Genomic DNA, 18716 nt, shown 5'->3' with positions numbered 1-18716 from the left:
TGAACACTATCTCCGGCCACTTTAATCAGTCTAAAGTGGCCAGAAATAGTGGCTGCTTGCATCAGAGGGGGGGGGGGGGGGGGGGGGAGAGAGAGAGAGAGAGAGAGAGTGTGTGTGTGTGTGTGTGTGTGTGTGTGTGTGTGTGTGTGTGTTTCCCCTTTAGTAATCAAAGTTCGTTTAAGTCCACTGGTAGATGTGAGTAGGACAACAGAAACTGAGGAAGAGACCACTGCCAGCTGGCCTTACATTTGCCCATCACAGAAGTTCAAGTGACTGGCCTGCAGTGCCGACCATGTTCTCTTTGCATATGTGAGCAATGTTAAGTGTATCGTTACGTCCATATCTTCCAATGACACATCTGACAGGGCAACTAAATCCCTCCCTCTTGGAGCTGACATGTAGTGCCAGTGTAGGGAAGGACAATATGGCAAAAATGGTGGGGAGCTGGGTGAAGTCAAGACAGAAGGCTCCTGGAAGGCTGTCAGGACTACCAGCAACAGTAGTACGGTATACGGAGCTTCTTACATAAGCGTGGAGACTGATGGGAGTGGAGGTGTCCCTGCTGGGCGAAGCAGGTCCGGTAATTCAAAAGTCTTTTAAGCCATAATGATGTCCTTGGGTGGGTCTCACAATATGCAGGGAGGACCAGGTGGCCATCCTCTGTGACTCAGAAATCGAATGAGCCTTATGGTTTAGTGGCGGCAGTGGACTCCCCAATCAGGGTGCCCACTCATCAGGGTGCAGCAACCGGAGCTGGCTGTGGTGCTGGTGCAGCATTCCACCACAAAGACCACATGGGACCCCCGCTGTTTTGCCAAAGACCCTTGGATCCATTCCACTTAACTGTGCGTGCCCACACTGGGGCCAATAAAATTCCGGGTTTGCATATGTGTTCGTGTTCCAGGGATGTACACAGGAGATCCAGAAGCATACTGTAAGGGCACTCAAAAAAGAGCTCCACGAGGCCTTGACCATTGACAGTAAGATTTTTCAGCATTCACTCTGTTTGATTGCGAGCAAACCTCTGTGAGCCCGCCGGACTATTTGAGGTTGATTGAAAGAAAGTGTGTTAACAGCTCTAATTCCATTGTGGCTGCTAAACGTTTTGAAATTGATTGCTGTGGGGACTTGTTGGTCATCAGTGTGTGGGATAAACTCCCTGTTGTGATGATCTGGTCCCAGCCTCCCACAGAAGCCAGCATTGTTATCTGCTGGACATTGGTCCCGTAACTGCATTGGCCTTGGCCATGGCACGAATGATTGGAATGGACTGGCTGATGTGCTGGGCAAAAGGCACACTGTCACACCAACCATACAATGTCCTCATCAGTTCAAGATTTAGTGGCATGCCAGTTGCTTCCTTCTTCAAATACCTCAATGTGATTGATGCATGGGCTGAAGCACCTAATGTTGCAAGGAGGACAATACAACCAACTGGCATTGTTATTCGTCTTCAGTGAAGAGTAAACCTGAAGTTGATGGCATTGCTGAAAGAAACACCAAAGCTCAGGTGTGTCTGCACTGATAGCTTGGGAGGCCAACATGGCTGGACATACTGCAGGATCCATTGAAGAAGCAGTTATGCATAAATACTGTAGCAATGTCCTAAAAATTTATAGGGAATTCATTGAATGATTGCTCCAGTTTACTTTTGAGCTCAAAATAAATTGTTTCCTGGTTCTCAGATTCAGGATCTAGACCTGCTTGAAGGTGAGACAGTGCACCTTGTTTTAGTAAAAATGGGATAATGAAAAGGGTACTGGAAATACGTCAGATGTCAATTCTATTGATAAGAGTGATGCACTGCATACTGTGACAGTTGAGCTTTGGGAACAAAAAGTGACATAAGTGGTTTGTAGTTGATTGATAAGATGGAGTTTGTGACCAAACAAAAAAATGCAAAATTTATGGACAGCAAAGATGATGCTCAACACTTCCTTTGTGATTTCAGAATAATGATCCCGAGCTATTACCCTCTTAACTTCCGAGAGAGAAAAGGCTTGAGGCTGTGTGACGATGACTGTGCCACCGGCGCCAACAGCAAGTGGGGCTGGTAAATCACAAGGCAGATGGAGATTTGAGGGCTGATATTAAGTGGGGAAAACCCCAGTGGCACTCTTTGAACCATTAAAAAGGGACTTCCTTTTTACAAAGACAATTTAACGGGAGGGGCGTGGAGGCTGCTTGGAGAATAAATCACACATAGTAAATCACTTTTCCAAGAAATACCTGAAAGTCTTGACACATTTAGGCATATGCATATTCTGAATAGCCTCTCCATACTCTGTGGTGGTCCAAAGGTCCTCTTCACTGTGAATAAAACATAAGTAAGTGACAGCTAATGGAAGGAGGGTGCATTTGGTAAAGTTAAATTAAGGATTTTTTGTGCAAGGACAGCAAAAACCAGACAGAGATTGTGAAGGTGTTCATCTTGTATGATCAGTGACCAGAATACCTGGAAAAATCTGTTCTGGAGACCTCTGGAATGTGATGGGACTGCTAATCATGCCAAAAGGCCATCTATCACAGTCTGAATGGTGCATTCAAGACTTATACCATCCATGAGTCTTCGTCAAGAGGCAACTGAAAATATGCTTTTGCGAGATCGATTTCTGAAAATAGTTTTATCTTCTGAAAGTTTAGAAAAGAGTTCATCTCAACAAGACAAAGGATGAAAATCAAGTCCTTGTGAGCCTTTATGGTTTGCGTAAAGTTTCCACATGACCAAAGAGACACCCAGGTTTCCTGAACACCACTAATTGGGAAGCAAGGGACAAAAATTGTTGTTTTTCTGTTGCATCTAGTTCAATTTTAATCTCATCCTTAATGGCCAGTGGAATTGCTTTGCAGAATCTCGGACTTCCTGTTAGCTTTAAGACAGAGTGGACCTGAGAATCAATTTCTTTCCCCAAACACAGTTCAAACTGTACTGCAAACTGCTTACGAATTGTGTCAGTGGCAGCACAGGATACTGACGATCTGAGGGAATGCACTGCATTATGCAATGAAAATGTGATAGTGGAATCTTCATCAAGACGAAATATGTTCTTGACTGACAGATACACCACAGCAAAAATGATAATGTCTGAGCCACCTGATTGTAAGTGACTGTCAGTTGCACCCTAGAAGTGGCATCTTGTACTTCACAGAGCAAGGGAGCAGTTACACTTACATATATAGAATTTTTTATAACTGACATTTATGTGGTAGTATTTAAAAGAAAAGTCACTGCAATGTCCTATACGGTTGTCCGCAACAAAATTTTACAGTGCCAGCACCTGATCATTACCTGAAATGTTATTGATTTGTATTAGATGGGGCTGATGGCTGGTGCCTGCCATGCTATGACTTACTTCTGCAGTATGACATCTATGTAAACATTTATAACAGTTGTCCTCATAATGTGGACATTTCAATTTGGAATGTAAAGGAAAAACAGTCCATGCAACTTGGAAATGAAGTAGATTGCCATAAATGACCCCTGGCACTAGCTCAGAGATTGTGGAGAATGCGGTGGGATAGCAGCTGCTGAATAGAAATTTACCTCTTTAGAGTCTGTTACAGAAACTGCTGCACTGAATCATCAAGACTCGATGAGCCACATGTGGAATGTCAGACTGCTGAAAAAGTTTGTTGTGCTGCTTGTAGTATTTCAAATGCATGTGCAATTCACAGAACCTCAGCTAGAGATGGATCGGACTGTCTTAAAGCTTGTTTGTGGAATTTCTTATCTGGGCTTCAGCTTACCACTAAAGTACAAATTAAACTTTCTGTGTGTGATTTACTACACTCGCATATGAACTTGCATTTCGGACTCAGCTCCTTCAAATCCTCAATCCAAGATGCATAAATGACAGTTTTCATCTTTCGATGTTGTGAGAATTTTGGTCTTGTTGTTGCTACGTGCATTTTATTGCAAAAATGCACAGACAATAAAAAGAATGTCATACAGTTGTAACACAGATGGCTCAGATGACAGGGCTAACTTTTCAATCAAGTGATATAACATAGGATATGTATCCAGCGAAAAGTTCAGTTGGTGATTTAGGTGTTTAACCTGACTTGCCTGAAAATGCAGCATGAGGTGTTTTTGATGTACTTACCAGTTTTCCTCAGCCTTGTTAAATGGCTGAAATGTCGATTTAGCAGACAGCAACTGTGACTGCTCCAAAGGTGAACTAGTTCATTGGTTGGTCAAGTCCTGATGATGGTTTAATGTTACTGCCAAAGTCTTAGAAATCTGGCCTTCACGGTGTGCTTGGTGAACCAGACCAGCAACCTTCTTGTTGCCAATGCTATAACCCTAATTTAGGGTCAACAATTTAGCGTCCATAACAACAAATTAAAGTTGTCTATTAGTTCGCAAACCAAACAGTAATAGTTCTTGGTGGAATATTCCTACAATCCACAGTTTAAATGTGAGACAGTTTGTGGGTGAGTTGAATAAATCCAGGCACTATTTGGGCACTAAGCACACTTCCAGTAATAAGAATTCTGTTCCACTTCCAACGGCAGGTGACTTTGCAATTTTTTTGTGTCAAATTGGGGATCAATTATTTCAATAATTAGAATAATTATAAGGATTGTAATAAACGAATTCAATCAAAAACTGAATTTAGAAGAGATTTTTAATTGACATTTAGCATACAAGAGGCCAAAATTGTGGTCAGCATTATGAAAACAGGAGAAACTAAATTTTCCGAAGTGTTTGAAGTGTCACAGACTGTTAGAACAGCGAATGTGAGTAGTGGAGCTTCCTGTCACAGTAGCAGACACACGCATGCCGGACACAAGAGTGTCACAATATCATCTTATTGGATTGTCTACAGCATCATGACGGATGTATCCATGTTTGGATGCTCAGAGAGTTATATTTACAGGATTGCACTTGTCATTATTTTGAAGCAAGGTTACATATACAAGCTTGTGAAAATGGTGACAAAATTGCTGCCTTGAGAAGGTATTTGTGTAAGTGTGCAGGCCAGACTTGAGAACATGTAAAATGCGTCTCCTGATGTTCCAGAGAAACAGAAAAAGATTTTGTGGGAAAATAGCACTGCCACTGTACAAATAGCCCAGAAATTATATTCGATATAACAGCATGCTGTGCAGAATATTACGGAAAGTGCTGAATGTACAGGTGCATGTTGCCTGCTTCTGTAGGGTTAGGTGCACTGGCAGAGGTGAGTCAGAAAATAGCAATTGAGGAAGATACCACTGCCGAGTGGTCTATTTGCTCTCAACAGGAATGCTTATTACCAGCTGTGTACCTGCTGCATATGTGGGCAGAGTTACACATATTGATACATTAGTTTTCTATTTGCATTTTGGCATGACTTTTACAGTTAGCACACTAATGGTTCAGTGATGAACCTGTTTTCAGGAAAGGATCTTTGCTGGATAATTGTATGGAAATACAGATTGAGTTAGACAGTAATTGTACTTGTTATGCTGAAGGAGTTAGCCAACAGTGTCAGATTACAGCATTAGTTGTAAAATTCTGGAACCTATTTTGTTGTTTACTTAAGGGTAACACTATGTAGTGATATGAATTGGAATGAACTTGTAAAACCAGTAGTAGAAAAAAAAGACAAGAGAGAGGTTAAGAATTATTGGGAGACTTCTGGGAAAGAATAGTATTAATGTGTGAAGAATACCACATGTGACATTGTAGTGTGACCTGTTCTATAAGAGTGCGATGGTATTTAAGGTTGTTATCAACTTGACCTGAAGGATGACGCTGGAAAAATTCAGGCACATTGCTAGGTTTGTTTCAAGTTGGTACAGTTGATACATCTTACAGCAGCAACATGAGACTTAGAATGGGAATATGTGCAAGAAATGAAGTAAAGTTGTCATAAACACTGTTTGATTAAATATAAGGAACAATATAGAGGCATAACCTTTGTAAAAATTCTGCCTGTGTTGTATGTGTTACATAAGAATCATGAGAATAACATATAAGATAAGAGCTCAAATGGCTCTGAGCACTATGGGACTTAACTTCTGAGGTCATCAGTCTATAAGAGAGCTTAAGATGTATGTGGTGCTCAAGTGCAGTGATATCCTCATTGTTTCATTTTAAGTTGAAAGAGGAGGGAGAGGAAGGGAAGGGAAGAAACTGTTGATGTCAGCTGCTTCAAGACTTTATATGGAATCAGCAGCTCAGAGTGAAAATGTGTTACAAACCGGGATTTGAACCTGGGGTCTCCTGCTTTGTAGGGAGTTGCATTAACCACTTTGCCATCTCAACACAGTGTTTATCGCAGTTGCGCAGACTGCCTCGGCACATCTCCTGGCCGACCCACACTCCCATCTAGCAGCACCTATCCACAGTCCCCATCTTTATCCCCCCATGCTCTTTACTTTAAGAGTCCCACTTGAGGTCAAACAATATTGTTCATCTGCACTGAAAGTGGTGGATTCATTTCCCTGAAAGAACATATACCACACTTTTGTATAATTGATGTGCCTTGATGGGCAGTGAATCCACCACCTTCAGTGAGGATGCGCAATATCGTTTGTCTACCTGCGAGAACATCAAAGTAGCGAGCATGACGGACGTGTTTGGGGATTATAGATGGGAAAGTGCTCGATGGGAATGTGAGTTGGCCGGGAGGCATTCTGAGATAGTTCACGCAATTGCAAAAAACACTGTGTCCAGATGGCTCGTTGGTTAACGCAGCTACCTAGTAAGAAGGAGATCTCAGGTTTGAATCGCAGTCTGGCACACATTTTCACTCATCACTGATGATTCTGCATAAAGTCCATATGCAGCTGACATGGATAGTTCCTTTCATTTCATCTGCTTCCTCCCCCTCCACCTACAACGTACATAATATGGATCACAGCTGCAGATTCCATGTGATGTTTGTTCTTCCAGGCATTCACATAATATTAGTCAGCAGTTGAGTTAATTTTTTCCCCTGAGAATTTCTCAGGAATTAATATATTTACAACTTGTGTGGTTGCCATTCACTTTCCATTCTTATGGTGTTTTCCACTACCATAGCAAATTGTTTCTAGAATCTGATTCTGTTTATTTAAAATGGGCTCTCTTACGCTACTTAAGTTATTTTGTCATTTATTCCTCTGAATAAATACTTCCTTTTCTGGCCTAAATTGCAGATGCTTGGATTAATTTAATCACTTATTAATGTCAGGAAAGACCATTTCTGGCAGCTGTCTATTTTCGTGTACACAATTCTCATGTGCCCATTGTGTTTTCTGGTTTTTTGAAGTTTGAAATTGATGAATGAACTCACCATTGATACAAAGTGTTGGAGAACCTAGATACAGAGAAGCTTGTATACTAAACTTCAGATTTTTCATCTAACATAGTTGGAATCTGTTTCATTTCTTCAATTGTAAAATGAAGCACACAGTACGTACTAATATTTAAGAAAAATTTTTCATTTATCAGAAAAAAAACTTCCGGACACAAAACACTGCTATTTCACAACACCATCTAAACATTAACTATGTGGCAATCTGAAAGTGAAATCATAACTTTTGCTTTCAGGGTGAAGAATATCTTTTCCGTCCAGACTGGGGTGAACAGCTGGTCGGCAAGCACCAACCAGTAGTTAGTATTTGTGACACAAAAACAGATAAGATACAAATTTTGGAAGGAGTACCATCACATTTTTCACCTGGTCAAGTAATCTGGACACCAGATGGAGAAGGAGTAATAGGCGTCGTGTGGAAGAATGAGCCTCGCAGACTTGGTCTTATTCATTGCACCAACCGAGATAGTTACATATTTCACTTGACAATGGATGGGGCGTTCAGTGAGTCTTTGCACACTACTTTTAAATTACTAATTATTTTTAAGAATTACATTACAGTATTTTTAGTGTGTTTTGTTTTGATTTGTTAGTGTGACTATTCTGTCCATGTGAAAAAGGATGATTATTAAAGCTACATTTTGCTTATGAAATAATTTCGCTATGGGTTACAAGTTTTGCTGTTATGTGAGAGTATAATAATTCTTATTGCACTACTGGAAGAAATGGTAAAAAGGGAAACTGCGGAAGACTGCTGAGCACCTAGGAGGGAGATATTGATTCTTGTCTGAATTTTATCATTAAGAGGAGAATAATCCAACATTAAAGCTTCTAACATGAAACAGAAAGTACAGAATGCTCTTGCATTTAGCTTCTGTGCCTGTTCTTACTGCAGTTATTATGTTTGTCACACACAATAGAAGTTTAAAATGTTCCCAATCATCAATGTTATACGAGTTGGAGAGATTGTGTAATGGTTTTATGTAAGTGTATGAAATCTGCTTCTCTTATTTTATAAATACGGTCCTTTTAGACACCACATTATCAAACATGAGAATGGGCTCATACTAAAATCATTTAGAGACTACATAGTCATTACATTGTATTTTTTTGTAATTTGAAAGCTAGAAGTTCTGCAATAGGTTTTTTGCTTTGACATTCACTTTAGCGTACAGTTCTGACATTTAACATTGTATTCGTGTATGGGAACTGAAAATTCACATATTAGACACAGCGTACAAATTAGGTGAAACAGTGAGAGCAGTTTACCATTTCTACTAATAACCTGCAAAAGAAAGCCATACAGGACATCCACTTTATTGCCACGTACATAAGGGCCGAGAGTGGGAGCTGTTTAATCTTGAATACAGTATAGGGCACCAACTATTTTGTTAGAGCAAGGTTAAAACTCTTAGGAAATTTTCTGTGTAAAAATGCACTCTTTTTTTAAAAACCTCTGTTCGGACAGAATGCCCTTCTAAGGAGTTAGATATGTTAAAGTTCATTAGGATTTGACAGTCTTATCACCTATTTGTCTGTCCGCTTTTGTCTGTTAGTGGGTCAGTTAAGCTGACGCGACTTCTTTACTGCTTCGGAAGTATAAAACATTTGTTATGACTGAAAAATTTTATTCTGATTTCTCATATAGCGGAGATGCTGAGCTGCAGATAGGCACAACAAAAAGAGTTTCTCACATAAAGCTTTTGACCAATGGCCTTTGTCAACAATACACACACATATTGTTACATTCCAGCCTGGATTTACCATTTTTTGCTTTTATTCTGCCTTCTGTCATTACAAGATATTACTGTGATCTGAGTTAGCAGACTGAGTGTTGCTTCCAGAAATATAGGTATTTTGGTAACTGAAAATGGTTCCCACAGCCTGACATAATTGTGGAAGCATTTCAGCTATGGTAACTGGTACCAAACCACATTTGTATCCAAGTCCTGCACGCTTGTAGGGTAATTGATCATCATGCGCAGCCCAGGCAAAGGTTGCAAATGGTGGTTGCCAACTGTGTCAGCACCAGTTTTTGATTCATAGTTACATATATTGTGTAATACTGCACTGCAGGACTCGGCAACATTCATACCTGTCACCATTTGTATATGTTAGTGCTGCGAACATTATGATTCCTGTACTGATTGCTTTAGAGCTATGAATGTTGTTCATTTGTGTTGCTATGACACATGCTAAATTTAAAGCTGGTTTGATGATTTGTCGTTCCCTTACCAGTTCTGCTTCACTTTTATGCAAATGACTACATTAGGACAACACGGTGATCCAAGATAGATCTGAAGGTTCCATATCATACACTGGACTGCCTCTACATCATACACTGAGGTGACAAAAATTGTGGGATACCTTCTAACAGTGTCGGACCTCCTTTTGCCTGACTTAGTGCAGCAACGTCTCCTGCATTCAATCTGTCCATCCGTCCATTATGTACTGTGGATCTCATCATGAAGTACAACCTTCATGGACATCAGACGAGTCATTAGTGAAAGGCAGCAGCAGTCAGATTCTAATTCTGTATATTGTTTTAAAATTGAGTGCTACTAAACTACCATATTATTTTTGTGCTTACACTGTCTAAACAGGCATAGCAAATTTTGCAGGAGACCTGTTGCTTCCTCCAGTTATACTTAGTAGAGTTTGTTCATTTACCACTAATCTCTTAATATCTATTTACTTCACAAGTAATTTATCAAAGAGAAAGAGAAAGTTTGTAAAGATAAATCTGCATATATTCCTTTCTGTTCTAACATGGCTTTCAGCTGATCTATTGTGTTTACGCAGTTAACTCTATTGTTAGCTCACAAGTTTGTATGCTGTATACTTACTGGAAATATTAAGGACCTGAAGAGACAGTGTTGCCTTTTCCATCAACTATAAATACTTCGGACTGCATATACATTATACACTGAGATTGTGAGATATATCCTAACATTGTGTTGGACCTCCTTTTACCCGGTGTAGTGCAGCAGCTCGCTGTGGCAAGGACTCAACAAGTCGTTGGAAGTCTCATACAGAAGTATTGAGTCATGCTGTCTCTATAGTTGTCTGTAAATGCGGAAGAGTTGCCAGTGCAGGATTTTGTGCACAAGCAGACCTCTCAATTATCTACCATAAATGTTTGACAGGATTCATGTTGGGTGATCTGGGTGTCCAAATTGTTCCATTGAATTGTCCAGAATGTGTGTGAGGTGTGTGTGTGTGTGTGTGTGTGTTTGTGTGTGTGTGTGTTTGTGTGTGTGTGTGTTTGTGTGTGTGTGTGTTTGTGTGTGTGTTTGTGTGTGTGTGTGGTTTGAGGTTTTCGGGCGCTAAACAGAATGTTTTTCAAACCAGTTGCAAACAATTGTGGGCCAATGACATGGCGCATCATAATCCATAAAAATTCCATTGTTGTTTGGAAACATGAAGTCCATGAATGGCTGCAGATGTATCCAAGTAGCGGAACATAACCATTTCCAGTGTGACTCGTGTAAACCCAGCTAACCTTTATAGAGCCACCACGAGCTTGCGCTGTGCCTGGTTGACAACTTGGGTCTATGGCTTCGTGGGATCTGCACAACACTTGAACCCTGATATGGTCACGAGCCCAGGAGAGGTGGTGCAGGCGATGTCATGCTGTTAGCAAAGGCTCTGGCGTATGCTACCATAGCCCATTAATGCCAAATTTTGTCGCACTGTCCTAATAGATATGTTTATTGTAGGTCCCACATTGATTTCTGTGCTTACTTCACAAAGTGTTGCTTGTCTGTTAGTACTACAGACTCTATACAAACACCGCTGCTCTTTGTTTTTAAGTGAAGGCCGTCAGCCACTGCATTATTCATGGTTGAGAGGTAATGCTGGAAATTTGGCATTCTTGGGATGCTCTTGACACTGTGGATTGCAGAATTTGAATTCTATAATTATTTCCAAAACGGAATATCCAATGCGTTTAGCTCCAACTACCATTTCACATTCAAAGTTTGTTAGTCTGTTAGTTCCTGTCATGTAGCCATAATCATGTCAAACACCTTCTCACATGAATCACCTCAGTTCAAATAACAGTTCTGCCAATGGAGTGTCCTCTTATACCTTGTGTATGTAATACTACCGACATCTGTATATATTCATATCACTGTCCCATAACTTCTGTCACTGCTGTGCATGCAGCCTTAGATGCAGTTGCCAAATGTGGCTCGGAAAATTGATCTTGATGCCATAATTGATCTGCTTAAGTGTGTTCAAAAGGTGTCCTCCTCGTGCTCTGATTTCTCACTGTATGATTCATCAGAAGGTTCAATTCAGTTTTGTGTGATAAAACACCTTCTTTGTAATACGACCGTGGAGTGTCTGTTGGTTTAACATAGTTTCAGGTGCTTAAGAGGCATAGCAGTTCTGTTGCGTAGCTGTGAATTTTAGGCACTTGTAAGCTGCAGTTTTTGATTGTTCCGAAATCATTCATAATGTGCAAATTTTTGCTTTTAGGAAGCTTTAATTGTCGAGTGCTAGTAATAGTGTTCCATAGATTTCGTGTTTGTTTTGAATAGTCAGAGAGAGTCCTCTTAGTCAACCATAGTGCCAGTAGTACTAGTGTTTGTTTTCATACAGTCCAGAGACAGGTAGTGCTATTTTCATTGTTTTCTACAAGAAGTGGCTAGCAATCACAGTTTAGTCAACAATCAGCTGCCTTTAGTGAATTAGCAGTGTAGTTAAAAGTTGATTAACTGTCTACAGAAAATTGATTCCTTAGGATGGACAGGATGTGTGACTGCTGTGTACGGACGCAGGAGGAGCTGGCCACTGTTCGCGAACAGCTGAGCGTGTTGATAGCCATCGTCAGCCGTCTTCAGGCTGCTGCCTCGGAGTGTAGCGGCAGTGGGGCGTCTGGTGCGTCGCATGGTACACCCCAGGTGTTACATGCTTCACCCACTGTCCCTGCTGTCGAGACACCTTCGCGGGTACCGGGTGCGGTTGGGCCACCCTCTCCCCAAGGGGAGTGGCGGGTTCAGCGGCGCACGAGGCGGAGGGTAAATGTGGAGGCTGTCCGTGCGGCATCGCCTGCTCTGCCTGTGAGTGGACATGTGGCTGCTCCTTCAGCAAGGTCCGAGCAGGCACACAGGTGGAGGGGTTTATTAGTTATTGGGAGCTCCAACGTTAGGCGGGTGATGGAGCCCCTTAGGGAAATAGTGGAAAGGTCGGGGAAGAAGGCCAGTGTTCACTCTGTCTGCTTGCCGGGGGGTCTCATCCGAGATGTGGAGGAGGCCCTGCCGGTGGCGATAGAGAGCACTGGGTGCACCCGACTGAAAATTGTTGCTTATTTTCGGCACCAGTGACTTCTGCCGTCTGGGTTCAGAGGTCATCCTCAGTTCGTACAGGCGGTTGGCGGAATTGGTGAAGGCGGAAAGCCTCGCTCGCGGGGTGGAATCGGAGCTAACTATTTGTAGTATTGTTCCCAGAACCGATCGCGCTCCTCTGGTTTGGAGCCGAGTGGAAGGCTTAAACTAGAGGCTCAGACGATTCTGCGGAGATCTGGGGTGCAAATTTCTCGACCTCCGCTATCGGGTGGAGAAATGTAGGGTTTCCCTGAATAGGTCAGGCGTGCACTACACGCCGGAAGCGGCTACAAGGGTAGCGGAGTACGTGTGGAGTGCACATGGGGGTTTTTTAGGTTAGAGAATTCCCTCCCTAGGCCCGACAAGACGCCTCCTGAGACGGGGCAAGGTAGGAGTAGGCAAAATGCAACAGGGAATAACAATATTAATGTGCTAATAGTAAACTGCAGGAGCGTCTATAGAAAGGTCCCAGAACTGCTCTCATTAACAAACGGTCACAACACCCATATAGGGACAGAAAGTTGACTGAAACCAGACGTAAACAGTAATGAAATCCTAAACTCAGATTGGAATGTATACCGCAGAGACAGGCTGGACAGCGAAGGGGGAGGCGTGTTTATAGCGATAAGAAGTGCAATAGTTTCGAAAGAAATTGACGGAGATCCGAAATGTGAAATCATTTGGGTGAAGGTCACGGTTAAAGCAGGCTCAGACATGGTAATTGGATGTCTCTATAGGCCCCCCTGGCTCAGCAGCTGTTGTGGCTGAGCACCTGAAGGATAATTTGGAAAATATTTCGAGTAGATTTCCCCACCATGTTATAGTTCTAGCTGGAGATTTTAATTTGCTGGATATAGACTGGGAGACTCAAACGTTCATAACGGGTGGCAGGGACAAAGAATACAGTGAAATTTTTTTAAGTGCTTTATCTGAAAACTACCTTGAGCAGTTAAACAGAGAACCGACTCATGGCGATAACATATTAGACCTTCTGGTGACAAACAGACCCGAACTATTTCAAACAGTTAACGCAGAACAGGGAATCAGCGATCATAAAGCGGTTACGGCATCAATGATTTCAGCCGTAAATAGAAATATTAAAAAAGGTAGGAAGATTTTTCTGTTTAGCAAAAGTGACAAAAAGCAGATTACAGAGTACCTGACAGCTCAACACACAAGTTTTATCTCAAGTACAGATAGTGTTGAGGATCAGTGGACAAAGTTCAAAACCATCGTACAATATGCGTTAGATGAGTATGTGCCAAGCAAGATCGTAAGAGATGGAAAAGAGCCACCGTGGTACAACAACCGAGTTAGACAACTTCTGCGGAAGCAAAGGGAACTTCACAGCAAATATAAACATAGCCAAAGCCTTGCAGACAAACAGAAATTACGCGAAGCGAAATGTTGTGTGAGGAGGGCTATGCGAGAGGCGTTCAATGAATTCGAAAGTAAAGTTCTATGTACTGACTTGGCAGAAAATCCTAAGAAATTTTGGTCTTATGTCAAAGCGGTAGGTGGATAAAAACAAAATGTCCAGACACTCTGTGACCAAAATGGTACTGAAACTGAGGATGACTGACTAAAGGCCGAAATACTAAATGTGTTTTTCCAAAGCTGTTTCACAGAGGAAGACTGCACTGTAGTTTCTTCTCTAGATTGTCGTACAGATGACAAAATGGTAGATATCGAAATAGATGACAGAGGGATAGAGAAAAACTTAAAATCGCTCAAAAGAGGAAAGGCCTCTGGACCTGATGGGATACTAGTTCAGTTTTACACAGAGTACGCGAAGGAACTTGCCCCCTTTCTTGCAGCGGTGTACCGTATGTCTCTAGAAGAGCGTAGCGTTCCAAAGGATTGGAAAAGGGCACAGGTCATCCCCGTTTTCAAGAAGGGACGTCGAACAGATGTGCAGAACTATAGACCTATATCTGTAACGTCAATCAGTTGTAGAATTTTGGAACACATATTATGTTTGAGTATAATGACTTTTCTGGAGACTAGAAATCTACTCTGTAGGAATCAGCATGGGTTTCGAAAAAGACGGTCATGTGAAACCCAGCTCATGCTATTTGTCCACGAGACTCAGAGGGCCATAGACACGTGTTCCCAAGTAGATGCCGTGTTTCTTGACTTCCGCAAGGCATTCGATACAGTTCCCCACAGTCGTTTAATGAACAAAGTAAGAGCCTATGGTCTATCAGACCAATTGTGTGATTGGATTGAAGAGTTTCTAGATAACAGAACGCAGCATGTCATTCTCAATGGAGAGAAGTCTTCCGAAGTAAGAGTGATTTCAGGTGTGCCGCAGGGGAGTGTAGTAGGACTGTTGCTATTCACAATATACATAAATGACCTTGTGGATGACATTGGAAGTTCACTGAGGCTTTTTGCGGATGATGCTGTGGTGTATAGAGAGTTTGTAACAATGGAAAATTGTACTGAAATGCAGGAGGATCTGCAGCGAATTGACGCATGGTGCAGGGAATGGCAATTGAATCTCAATGTAGACAAGTGTAATGTGCTGCGAATACATAGAAAGATAGAGCCCTTATCATTTAGCTACAAAATAGCAGGTCAGCAACTGGAAGCAGTTAATTCCATAAATTATCTGGGAGTACGCATTAGGAGTGATTTAAAATGGAATGATCATATAAAGTTGATCGTCGGTAAAGCAGATGCCAGACTGAGATTCATTGGAAGAATCCTAAGGAAATGCGATACGAAAACAAAGGAAGTAGGTTACAGTACGCTTGTTCACCCACTGCTTGAATGCTGCTCAGCAGTGTGGGATCCGTACCAGGTAGGGTTGATAGAAGAGATAGAGAAGATCCAACGGAGAGCAGTGCGCTTCGTTACAGGATCATTTAGTAATCGCGAAAGCGTTACGGAGATGATAGATAAACTCCAGTGGAAGACTCTGCAGGTGAGACGCTCAGTAGCTCAGTAAGGGGCTTTGTTAAAGTTTCGAGAGCATACCTTCACCGAAGAGTCACGCAGTATATTGCTCCCTCCTACGTCTATCTCGCGAAGAGACCATGAGGATAAAATCAGAGAGATTAGAGCCCACACAGAAGCATACCGACAATCCTTCTTTCCATCAACAATACGAGACTGGAATAGAATGGAGAACCGATAGAGGTACTCAGGGTACCCTCCACCACACACCGTCAGGTGGCTTGCAGAGTATGGATGTAGATGTAGATGTAGATTGATGTAATATAATACTCTTGTCTATCTTTGCTTCCAGTCTGTTTCCGACTCTTGTGGTTTCTTCTAAACTTTTTGTGAGTAAACTGTGGCCCATGTTACTAGAGATTAATTTATTAACAGTATTTTAGTGTTTTAATCTCTGTTCCCACTGCTCTTGCTAAATGCAAGATGTTAACTTCTGATCTCAGTGTCCAGAAAATAAGAAGAAGATTGATGTTCATTAACTGCAAAATGAAACTGTTTTAATAGTTGCTTTCAGGTTTGCTGTGCTGCCTGACAATTGAAGATTATCTTTACTGAGTATGAAGTCAGGCCCTACTAACAAGCCCATTACACTGCTTAAAGTGACGAAGCTTTTGTCATGCTATCTGAAAATGTAAATAGCAAGCAATATTTTGGAAATGTGAACAGCTTCAGATGCAGTCACACCGCTCCCAGCAAATCATTCGGCTTTAAGTGTGTGCGGTTATCATTAATGCAAACGGTTTAACAAACTGAAGGTAACAAGAAACATTGAAGATACTAAGGCCCAGGAATCCTGTAAACCCTGCTTGCAATATTTATTTTACTTTTTCCTCATTGGGATATTCTTAAAGATATTTGTCACTTAACTTTAGAATGTGAGCATGAACAGTAAGCAGAAGCTACTTCAAATTCTGCGGCTTAAAACTGAATGTGTTCACTTCTCACCCTGATTCGCAGGCATATTTAAGATCTGAGTCTTCTACTGGTGATGGCTGTACTAATGAATGAGCTTGGAAATTTTATTATCTTCAAGCTATCATGATCACTGTATTCACGAAAGTAGAAGGATTAAGGAGAGAATGTGAACATTGGAATATCATAAGAATTAATCTTAAACCTTGCAACTGGTTGTGGTACTTACTATTTAAGAAAGTATAATTAAAACCAACTGCCCTTAAAATATCAACCAGTCCTGTTAAAGAAATGCTTGTATAGTTTTATGTTGTATTCGCCCAACTTAAACGGTATCAGGAAGCAAACTCTCTGCCACAGAAAAGTGGTTGTTGAAGTGGCTTGGCATGCTTGCACACTTGCAACTAATCTCATCATAGGGCTGTTGTAACTAAAACACCAACAGCATTGCCAACATCATGAGTAACAAATTATAATCATAAATTAAAATAATGTGCAAGATAAATACTCGTATTAGTTTGATGATGAACAGGAGTGCCAGTGGAGTAAAAGATACAGACACTGACCTCAGTGATGAGTAACTAATCTAATAGCCCAATCTGAGCTGCAGCTAGACAGTTTATAGTTTTAGATTCTGATAGTAATAAACACTTGTGACACTTGGTGTTAACTGTCTGATGATCACCCATTGATAGATGCTGGGCTACAACTGCAGTAACTTGTGACAATTGGCTGTGGTCGATAATTGGTTGGCGACTGTGACATTTGAGCAGTGACTGGCTGAGTGAAGGTGTGCCACTACCTTTATCCATTATTGGTGGATGGATCGGTGTCGCCCTTCTTTCTGCAATCGGTGGATGGATTGTGATCTGCGCTGTATGTAGCAGATGCAGGAAATATTTTTGGTTTCAGTGCTCTCTGTGGTGTCATACATAACTTTCAGCACATGTAGCAGACCATTTTAATGTCTTGTGGTAAAAGCCAAATAAATTTCCTGTTAAGTGCGCTATCCATATAGGGACTGATCGTTAACTTGTGATGTCATTCCTGGAGGCTGCCTTACTAGTGGTACACTCTGTGGTTGTAGCTGTGTGCGGCATGTGACTGAGTACACAACATGTAGAAACTGAGATCTTGCAGGTACTTGTACCAAGTCTGTGTACTACTTGTTTGTCACAGAGACTTGTAACTGGGATTTAAAGGAAAGGCCAGATATACTGGCAAGCATTTGCAGAGCTTGGGTTCATATGATTTAAATGAATAGAGAAAAAATACACTCACCAAGTGGCGGCAGGGGAATACACACACAAAAGGGTTTAACTTTTACAAGCTTGCTGAGCCAGTGGCTCCTTTTGGCAGAAGAGTTGAAGGGGAAGGACGAGGGTGAAGGAAAAGAACTGGAGAGATTTATGGAAGAGGGTACAGTTCTGAAAAGTTACCCAGAACTCTGAGACAGGCGGCTTACAAGACGTAATGAGAAGACGTTGTTGTATTATCTTGGATTCAGTAATAATTCAGCTGACTGACAGTATTTCTGTGTTAATGAGAAGTGGAAAAACTGTCTTATGGAACAGTAAATCCCAGATGATGATCTTTGGTTTGTGGGGCACTCAACTGTATAGTTATCAGAGCTCGTACAAAATCCCAATCTGTACACAGTCCAATCTCGTCATGTTCATGAGTTATGATGAAATGACGAGGACAACACAGACACCCTGTCCCTGGGCAGAGAAAATCCCGAAACTGGCCAGGAATCGAACCCAGGAACCCGTGATCCAGAGGCAGCAATGCTAGCCACTAGACCACGAGCTGCAGACGTAAATCCCATAGAAAGAATAACTAAATGGTCATTCAGTTGAGAAACTGTCTTGGTTGTCTTCTGCCGCTGCTTGTGCCCTCTTCTGGTCAGTAATTTGGTCATCTAGTTGCTTCGACATGCATGTCTTAATTGAAGGTTCCAGTTTGTTCTGTTCATCTGCCTTCTTTTATCTTGAAATTGAGGCTTTTTCTTACTGTTTGTCTGAGAATGCTTCCTCATTGTTGTAATGTCCATAACTCTTTTAGTAACTTGCGCACTGACTGAGAGATAAAGGAAGGAAGAAGGGCTTCTTAGCCTTCTTTCTTCTATTTCCATTCCATTCCACATTCTCTCTTTTTCTCTTAGTATCTGTGTTCCTAACCTGTTTGTTTCTATTTGGTTCCCAGTTTTACCAAAATCTTTTTCTAC

At 41.5% G+C, this 18716-nt stretch overlaps 1 protein-coding gene across 2 annotated transcripts in view; it reads left to right on the top strand.

Annotated features, from left to right (window-relative positions):
* The window catches only part of LOC124609337 (acylamino-acid-releasing enzyme-like), a 134901-nt gene that overhangs the window by 12174 nt on the left and 104011 nt on the right, over positions 1–18716 (top strand). For both annotated transcript variants that reach the window (XM_047140065.1, XM_047140066.1), the window contains exon 6: positions 7523–7790. In XM_047140065.1, the coding sequence (XP_046996021.1) occupies positions 7523–7790 (268 nt within the window). The remainder of the gene's footprint in view (positions 1–7522; positions 7791–18716) is intronic.

The sequence above is a fragment of the Schistocerca americana genome, chromosome 1, assembly GCF_021461395.2.
Source record: "Schistocerca americana isolate TAMUIC-IGC-003095 chromosome 1, iqSchAmer2.1, whole genome shotgun sequence".
Classification (NCBI taxonomy): Eukaryota; Metazoa; Arthropoda; class Insecta; order Orthoptera; family Acrididae; genus Schistocerca; species Schistocerca americana.
This window is presented reverse-complemented; position numbering and strand designations above follow the sequence as displayed.